Source organism: Vombatus ursinus, unplaced genomic scaffold (genome assembly GCF_900497805.2).
Source record: "Vombatus ursinus unplaced genomic scaffold, bare-nosed wombat genome assembly UNPS02000255.1, whole genome shotgun sequence".
NCBI lineage: Eukaryota > Metazoa > Chordata > Mammalia > Diprotodontia > Vombatidae > Vombatus > Vombatus ursinus.
Window position 1 is genome coordinate 913,610 of NW_020940033.1, and position 10,098 is coordinate 923,707.

A 10,098-nucleotide genomic window follows, 5' to 3' on the forward strand; every position below is an offset into this window, starting at 1 on the left:
TCTAAGGTCCTTTCCAGTTCTAAATCTATGATGGTAGATGATATTCAAGTATTTTTTTTTTAATACCAGGCATTTCCCTCTCTCCATGCTAGTAAAAAAAACATTCATAAGCTCTTTTTGCTCAAATGAGAAAAGAAATTCCTTATGACATGAAATCCTGTGAAATCTTAATTATATTAACAAGGCAGTACATTAGAATGGGGGTTGGAAAAAGAGGGGTTATGAGGTTAACCCCATGGTGGGCTGAGATATCAAGGGCAACCGTGGGAGATAGCTAAGGCGGCAAGCCCTAGGCCCTAGGCAAGAGTTCTTAACCTAAGGTCTGTGAACTTTTTAAAAAACATTTTGATAACTATGTTTCAATATCAGTTGTTTTCCTTTGTAAACTTACGCATTTTCTCTTGTGTATTAATAACATTATTCTGAGAAAGGGTCCAATAGGCTTCAAACTGCTAACGGGGATCGATCCATGGCACTCGAAAAAGGTGAAAAAACCCTCTCTAGAGTCAGATCACCTATGATACTTACAACCTATGGGGGGCTCAAGGAAGTCTTTGGTCCTCAGTTTCCTCATCCGTACAACTGAGGAGATTGAACTAGATAACCTCGAAGAAAATAACTCCCTTCCAGCTCTAGAGTTACGATGCTATGAACTAGAGCCATTACTTGGGCTTTCTTCTGCACCAAAAACCTGGGGCAGGTTGCCCTTCCATCCTTCAACTCCGTGGAGGAATGAATGGGCTTCTCCCTCCCCTCTCCAGCCCCACCAGGCCCCTGGTCCGATACTCACTCACTGTCCGGGACAGCTTCACCTCCTGGTTTAACCACTTGCACACTATGTCCGACATGGCTCCGCCTGCTCCCCTGGACAGCGAACACCTGCGGACTAGGGAGACCCGTTTGGCTGAGCCAGCCGCGTCCTCTTGTTGTTAGGGGCAACCAGTAGCGAAGGGCGCCTCTCCTAGCGAGGGCCTCGCGTTGCTGGGGCGGAGGAGGAGTCAAGCCCCAGGCGGCCGCAGGGGAGGGGTACGCTGAGCCCAGGCTCTGGGGCCAGGCAGCCCGAAAGGTGTGGCGCGCAGGCGCAGGAGCCCCGCAGGGTCGCAAGTGAGTGAGAGGTAGTCAGGGCTGGATGTAATTAAGGGTAACAACAAGCGTCCGAAAAATGCTTGGGGGCGTTGGGGAGCAGAAGAATTTGGAAGACGACGGAGGAGGGAGTCAATCACAGAAAATATTTCCAAGTTAGAAAGAGGAGAAAGAAGTTAAAACTCCAAAACAACTTTTAAAAGTTCAAAGAAAAGAAAAATACGGTTTTAAATTGGGAAAGGAAAAGAAAGTTTCACTTTGCTTTGCACTTTTTCCCCCTATGGCTACCCTATTATCTTATAGAAGGAGTGAATAAAATCCCCTTTCATCCATTTTATAAGTAATTTAAAATTGCATTAAAAAATCAGTTTGGAGTTTCCCTACAAACTACAACATTTTGCAGATCAGGGAACTGAGGCCCAGAGAGGGTAAGGGACTCCTTGCTCAAAGCAGGGCGGTACTCAGAGTGAAAATCCAGATCTCTTTTAGTCTCCTAATCCAGCATTTTTTCACATGGCACCTAACTGCCTCTCAAGTTTTAGAATTTAAAGATTACAGAAATTCTACAAAAACTGGTTTGCCTTCCATCCCAGTCCCCTGCTCTTTTCTTCAGTGCCCCAAAACTCTTGTATATAGCAAACTATTAATATTTCCTGAAATTAGTCTGTGTGACTAGAGTGGAAGGATGCGAACTCTTAACAATCAACTTATTCCTTGGATTTAAGCAATATTTTAAAATACTTCTATAAGCTGTTACCAACCTGGGGTGCAATTTGGCCAAACCAGGGGTGAGGAACCAGCAGCCTCCAGGCCACATGGGGCCCTGAGCCAAACAATCTTCTTGTTTTGATTTTTTTGTTAGTTTTTTTTTTAGTGTATTTTCTAAGTGCTCTTCATTTCTTCTCAGTGCAGCAAAACTACCTTCTGCCCTCATAACCTCCCCCTTCTCCACCCCACCGCCACACTCAAATCATGTTGTTCTTATTTAGGTGTAAAATCCAATAGGGTGATAAATCTGAAAATTGGCAGGTTAGCACCTTGTGAGGAAATAGAATTTTTTTTTTTTTCACAGCTAGGAACAGTCTCAACACACCTACAATTTTGCAATGGTAGTGCTTAAGTGGATGGAAGATTGATAGCTGAATAGATCCTAGTATGTTGAATTTTTTTTTTGCTTTAGAATTAGACAATTTGGAAAGAATGTTAGATTCTAAATAACCACCAGTCTGGGGGAAATATCTCATAAAGTCCCAAAACACACTGTAAAGTGTCGTACAAAGTATGGAACTAGAAATGGCTTCAGCAACACTTCTATTTGTTGTCAGGCTAGTGGTATATTCTAAATGATGACTGCAGCCACCCCGGGGAAAAGATTTCCAAACTTTTAATTTCCGAAAAATATCAACTGGTGTATTGGAATAAATGTTTTCCAGATTGCTGAGAAAATTGCCTTTCAGTGAAAAATATGGGTAACAGAGCACCAATTTATATGCAGGCAGTGTGGTAAGAAATATCTGTTGACCCCTTGAGGCATTGGCATGGTATTGACATGTTGACTTTTTATGAACATCAAGGTGAAAAGTTCTATTTTTAGAAGATTGCTTAAAACAAAGATATTCACAGGCATATTAATCACCCTTAGTACTATTTTGTAGCAGAGGTTGAATTGGTCTTTAGGAGCCATCCCAGGGCGTATATCCCAGGTGTTACCTTGGCAACTCCTGGGGACTCCAGGGACATGGTGACTCAGCATTTGGGAACATAAAAGATGATAAACTTCCTGGCAGTTTCTGGCCATGTGGTAGCCTAGCACTGAAGAACTTGGGGGGCTTCAGAATGTTGAAGTGATGCTTTTATGAGGCACTTATCCAGAGGTGCTGGTAATTCTGCTTTTCAAAGGAGAGCTAGCCATCTGGATGGGACTTTTTTGCTTCTACTCTGTGTGGTAAATAGTATATATTCTGCCTCTAGACTCCCCTGGGGTTGTGGAGGGAAAGGTTGTGCTCTTTCCTTCTACCCCAGCCTTCCCTTTCAGGTGGAGCATGGCCCAACTAGGCCATCTTGAGCCTAGGTCCCGATCTGTCTTGTCTGTGTGATGGGGATTAGTACATACACAGAGCACCTCTGATCACGTTTCCTCACATGAATGAGGCTAGAAGCCAGCTTCTGGGAGGATTGCAATAACGAGATGAAAATTTCTTGGAGCAGTGCTGAAGTATGTGTCAAACATTCTAACTGGTTCTGTACTGCTCACCGAGGGAAGGATGACAGCCTATTTGACTGGCTGTAGTTATAGAAATGAAACTTGGGTCACTTTCAAAAGGTCAGAAACTTGACCATTTTTTTCCTTTCTCTTGGCTGCTCTACTCTTGATTTGACTCCTTTGTTTATGATAAAATCCAGTGAGAAATAAATGTTTCAAGGTGAGAGTGCTTGGGCACTTCCCTGCCAACGTGTGGTTCTATAAATGGGCCTTGGTGCTTGGCTTTTGCGTTTGTTCTTTTCTGTTTTAGGCAAAGGAATTAGAGTTTCCAATCTGATGAGTTTTGATAAGTCAGGAGAGCACATGTCTGGGCTACTAGCTATCCCAGTGTCTGTACATCCCAGGGTATTGGAATTTGGGATTTTCAGTTATATCAGTGTTACCACCCAGCCAAGGAAGGAGTGACTTTTGGGATGTAACCTATTGATAGCTGAGATTTAGACATCAATTTGGTAGAACCAGTGTTTTGTAGGAATTGACCTAAGTTTAAACCCATTATCCCCAGAGATCCAGGTGAGTCAGGGCAGAATGCGCCACTGAGGTGTTGGGCGGGAGAATTTTAGTATTTTTTTCTCAATTATATTTTTGAAATATATATCACTATGTAAAAGCTAATTGACATTAAGTAGTTAAATGAACTGAATGTGATTGCTTCTCACTGGTAGGGAAGGACATAACTATTGAGGACTTGAGCCAATGACTGTAGAGAAGAGATATTCAAAACCCCTTAATGTACCCCTAGAACACCATTGAGGGAGATGTAACCAGCTTGGCCCTAAGAGAATGATCCAGATAGTACTTGCTTATGTCTGCTTTGTGTTTCGTTTCCTGAATAGGTATTTGAACATCAACAGGTAGACTATAAAGTCAGTGATGATGACATTTCTAGTAAAGTGGTATTCATGAACCTAGAAAGCCACATTTTTGTTATCATCCCCATGTCTCTAATACCTAATACCTTCATGTGGTTGAAACATTCAAGTTGTTGATCCCTTTGAAGGTGTTAAGATATGTATAATTTTAGATTTCTTGATGACAGCCAAAGCTAACATTTCTTTAAGCAGTGTGCTTTTTGCTATCTATACTCATATGAAAAATGCTGTAAATCACTATTGATTAGAGAAATGCAAATCAAAACAACTTTGAGGTACCACATCACAATTATCAGGTTGAGTAACATGACAAAACAGGAAAATGATACATGTTGGAGAAGATGTGGGGAAATTGGAACATTAATGCATTGTTGATGAAGTTGTGAATTGATCCAACCATTTTGGAGAACAATTTGGAACTATGCCCAAAGGGCTATAAAAATGTGCATACCCTTTGACCCAGCAATAGCACTTCTAGCACTGTATCCCAAAGAGATCATAAAAATAGGAAAAGGACCCACATGTACAAAAATATTTATAGCAGCTCTTTTTGTGGTGGCCAAGAATTGGAAATTGAGGGGATGCCCATCAACTGGGGAATGGCTGAACAAGTTGTAGTATATGAAAGTAATGGAATACTATTGTGCTGTAAGAAATGATGAGCAAGCAGACTTCAGAAAAACTTGGAAAGACTTGCATGGACTGATGCTGAGTGAAGTGAGGAGAACCAGCAGAATGTTGTACACAGTAACAGAAACATAGTGCGAAGAGTAACTTTGATAGACTTAGCTCTTCTCAGCAATGCAAGGATCTAAGACATCTCCAAAGTCTCATGATGGAAAATATTATCCACATCCAGAGACAGAACTAGGGAGTTGGAATGCAGATTAAAGCATACTATTTGCTCTTTTTTTTTCTTCTGTTTTGTTTTGTTTCCTCTTTCCGGTGGTTCCTCCTATTGGTTCTAATTCTTACAATATCACTAACGTGAAAATATGTTTAATAGGAATGTATATGTAGATCCTGTATTAGATTGTATGCCATCTTGGGGAGGGAGGTGGAAAGAGAGGGGGAGAAAATTTGAAACTCAAAAGCTTATGGAAATGAATGTTGAAAACTAAAAATAAATTATGATTTTTTTTTTTTTAGTGAGGCAGTTGGGGTTAAGGGACTTGCCCAAGGTCACACAGCTAGTATGTGTCAAGTATTGGGTCTGAGGCCAGATGTGAACTCAGGTCCTCCTGACTTCAGAGCCGGTGCTCTATCCACTGCACCACCTAGCTGCCCCTAAAAATAAATTATAAAAAACAAACAAACAAAAAGCAGTGTGCTTTTCAAGTGTCTACCTTGATCTTAAGAGCTGGAAGTTCATACACAGAGAAATCCTTGTGCCACAACATTTGGGCAGCCGTTGAAGCTTCTAGAATAGACCTACTCTGGGTGAAACTGTTCTTACTCTCAGTATGAAAAGAACAAATACCCAGTCATGGACCTTCTCTTACTTCCCTCAAAGCATAAATCACAGTCTATCTTGGAGAGGGTTTAGGTTTTAAAGAAATATTTATCCATGCAACCCATGAGCCATATCTGTGCATTTAGATAACCCATAGCAGGTCAGCAACTTCTTTGAAACTCATCATTTTAGACCAGAGCACCAAGAGATTTAAGGAATTTGCCCAGGGTAATTACCAGCCAGTCTCACAGAGATTAGACTTGAACCCATATCATCTTGGCTCCAAGTCTAGGTCTTTACCCCCTAATAATCATATCAATTAATATTTATGTAGTATTATAAAATTTACAATTCTGTCTCAAGTGTTATTTAAGTGAGATTTTTTCATTTAAAATCTAATGAGTATCAGTAAATGATCAATAAATATGTTTGAATTTTTAGATTCATTAAAATTTTATATCTATTTCATTTCACATTCAAGTTCAAACAGTTTCCACTACTAATACCTACCATTATATTAAAGAGGTTTCCTTCTCAAAAATTCAAATGTAAATGTGATCTGTTTGTATGTTTACTCCAAAGATGGATATTGAAACACATTTAAGTCTGTTTATCTTTCACAATACTTCTAAGTATGTCTGAAGATGTCATTGATAAATCATAGATACAAAACTAGAAAGGAATTCAAATGACATCTAGGCCAACTCTCTTCATATTCATTCATTCATTCATTCATTCATTCATTCATTCATTCATTCGCTTATTTATTTATTTATTTGTTTGTTTGTTTGTTTGTTTATATAGCTGAAGAAACTGAAATTCAAAAGGGATTAGTGACTTGTCCAAGATCACAGAGCAAGAATGTTTGGTGCCTGAAGACATGGAATAGAGGGTTCTCCATTTCAGAGAATACACAAGTCTGCTAAACAAATGGCAAAAGAAACATTTTTGATTGGCCACTAAGCTGGAAACTGAAATAAACAAAGTCATGCGCTTTGCTCAGGGTCACACAGCTTTTAGGTGTCTGAGGCCAGAATTAAAGTCTAGAAGATAAATCTTCCTCATTCCAGGCCTGGTACTCTATCCCTGTGCCACCTAGCTGCCCCTGCCAAGCCTACTTCTCCCTGTTTTATTCCTGATAATATTTATGACCAAAAGGTCATTAAAGAAGTTTTTTTTTAAACTCTTGTTCTGTCTTCCAAAGAGCCTCAAATAATTTTGATCTGCAGTTGGCATAAACCTTGGTTGCAAGAGTGTCTTTTAAGGCAATGTTTTGTTCTAATGAATAAAGTGCTTTTTGGTAAGCAACATACAATAAAGCAGAGAAGGATCTTATATTCTTTACATCTTTTGTCTTTTTCATTTTTGATCTTGCTAGTGCCAGAAAAGGAAAGGTGATAAAGGAAATATACAACTACTGAACGCTTTGCATGCTTTTTCATCTATATAAACATTTTACAAGAATCACCTGCATGTGCATAGAGGACATCAATGATGAAGATCTTGGTAAGGAACAGCAAGCTTTCAGAAGTGATGTTCTGTAGTAGATCATGTTTACTATCACAATTCAATAAGTCAACAAACATGTATTTATTAAATGTCTATTATGTGTCAGGTACTGTGTTAGCTGCTACAGACACAAATACAAAGAATGAAAAAAACCTGTACTCACCAGAAGCTTACATTTAACCCAATCAAGCAAACCCAATACCTTCTATCTGCCAAGAATAAAACAAGTAAACATGCATAATTTATTAATGGCACTGTTGTTGTTCAGTTGTTTTCAGTCATGTCCAGCTCTTTGTTACCTCATTTGGGGTTTTCTTGGTAAAGATACTCAAGTGGTTTGCCATTTTCTTCTCCAGCTTATTTTACAGATGAGGAAACTGAGGCAAACAGGGTTAAGTGACTTGGCCAGGGTCATACAGCTAGTGAGTATCCGAGACCAGATTTGAATTCAGGAAGATAAGTCTTCCTGACTCCAGGGCTGGCACTCTATCCACTGAAACATCTAGCTGTTTCAATTAATGGCATGCTATATACCAAGTACCATGCTAAGTACTAGGGATAAATGTGAAAACATGAAAAAGTCCTGCCCTCAGGGAGTTTGTATTCTACTAGAGGGAGACATCATATTCACAGACAAATAAATATAAAATATATACCAAAAACCCAAAATCCTACAATGTTTGGAAGAAAGGAAATAACAGCTGGGTGTGGGAAGATAATAAAGAAAGAGATCGGAAAGGACCTGGCATGTGAGCTAATCCTTGAAGGGTGTTAGGGGTTCCAGTAGGTGGAAGTCAGGAGCATCCTAAGCAAAGGCAGAGGGATGAAAGATGATGTGTCATGGAAGGGATATAACAAACAGGAGAGTATAGGAGGGGAAGGCATCACCAAATCTAATGGCTTCTTCTTAATCCTAATCCTCCTTGATTTCTCTGCTGCATTTGATGCTGTTGTCCACTCTCCTCCTCGATACTTTCTCCTCTCTAGATTTTCAGAAAAATGTCTCCTGGTTCTCTTCCTAACTTTCTGATATCTCTATCTCTTTTACTGATTCAGCTTCCATGTCATGCACACTAACAAAGTGTAAACTAAAGCTCCGTCATGGGTGTCTAATTCTCTCTATGCTCTCTCTTGGTGAATTTATCTCCCATGGGTTCAATTACCTCCATAAAGATGAAACCCAGATTCATATACCTTGTCCTAGTGTGGGATGCAGTCTTACAACACCAACTGCCTATTGGAAAATTTTTCAAATTCAACATTTTTAAAACAGAACTCATTGTCTACCTGTACAACCCTCCATTCTTGCGAATTTCTCTGTTACTGTTGAAGACCCCGCCATCTTTCCTGACACCCTGGTTTACAATCTCAGGTTCATCCTCATCTCTACACTTAGCCTACATATTCAGTTAGCACCAACCCTTGTCAATTCTATCTCCAAAACATCTTTTCTATAAGTCCCTTCCTTTCCACGCATACAACCATCACCCTAGTTAAGGCTCTCATCACTTCTCCCTTGGACTATTGAATCAGCTTTCTAACTATTCTCCCTGACTCAACTCTCTCCTCTCTACTCCATCTTCCATACAACTACCAAAGTAGTTTTCTTAAAGAGCAGATCCGATTATGTCACCCTTCCCAATTTAATAAATTCCGGTGGCTCCCAACTGCCTTGAGAATCAATACAAACTCCTCTGATATTTAAAGCTCTCCCTATCTGATCTTTCCTATGTTTTCAGTCTTCTTACAGTCTCAATGACATGCACATATTATTCCATCTCCTATCACATTCCTTCCTCACCTCTGCCTCTTGGAATTTGTGGTTTCCTTCAAGACTCAGCTTTATGCCACCTTTATTTTTTTTTAAATAATAATAATCACTGTTAACATAATCAATGACATAACAGTTACGTGAAGGGAGATGACTAAAACTCTAGCTTCTCTACAAAACTGGAAGACAGTGGGGGCCAGAGAAAATTCATAATTATTGTTTTCTGAGTGGTTGTGCCACCTTATTGATGAAACCTTTACTAGTCCCCCAAACTGCTGTGTATTCCCTCATTACCATGTAACGAGCTGTGTGGGAGGATGGATTGGAACAGGCAGAGACTCAATACTGGGAAATCAATTAGGGGGCTATTGCAGTCTAGACATGAAGTGATAAAGGGCTGGACTAAGGCACAGAGAGTATTAGAATAGAGAATAAGAGACTAGAGCTACAGTTTTTGAAGAAGTAAATCATTAAGTCTTAACAATTGATTGCATATAGATAAGTGGGTGAGATAGAGTGAGAAGTTTCTTTATATTAAAACAAATCTTCATAAATAAATCATAAACCAAATGATTTTAAATGAATTTGCTAATAACTTTAACTTTTAAGGCTTCTCCCAGATTAAATAATTGTTTGTGTGAGGGGTGGTAGAAAGGGACATCTGTGTTTCTGTTGGACTCATCACCAATTAAATTGGGTGAGGGGAAATTGTTGTGGATGAGTTGATGATGGGAGAATGAAGGAAAAAATGTGAAAAAAGAATGATCTTTCTTTTCACTAACAAAAGTGAAGAAAACAGAACAAGGAAAACAATATACACAGAAACTAAATTGATGTAAATGGGAAGAACAACAATAAAACAATTGATCCTAAATCCCGTAGAAATTATAGTGACTCAGGTTGGCCCCAAAGAAGAGATATGAGAGAGATATGGTTCTTTGCAGATGTGGAAGACAAACATTGAAACACAACACATAATTACAGACTTTTTAAATGTGTTGATTAGTTTTGCTGAGGTTTTTTTTTTCACTTATTTTTTGTTCTAAGTGACTCTTTGGAGAGGGAGGGGGAAAGATCATTGGACAGTGTAAGAGACAGAAAAACAAAAGCTACCAATGCAAATTTATTTTTAAACATAGAATTCTCC

General features: G+C 39.2%; 1 protein-coding gene across 1 annotated transcript in view; it reads right to left on the reverse strand.

Moving 5' to 3' along the window:
* Nucleotides 1-864, reverse strand: part of LOC114032719 (sperm flagellar protein 2-like) — a 222,684-nt gene extending 221,820 nt beyond the window's left edge. Inside the window, exon 1 of the mRNA XM_027848143.1 lies at nt 791-864. Coding sequence (XP_027703944.1) covers nt 791-848 — 58 coding nt within the window. The 5' untranslated portion in view covers nt 849-864. The remainder of the gene's footprint in view (nt 1-790) is intronic.
* Between the last annotated feature and the right edge of the window lie 9,234 nt (nt 865-10,098).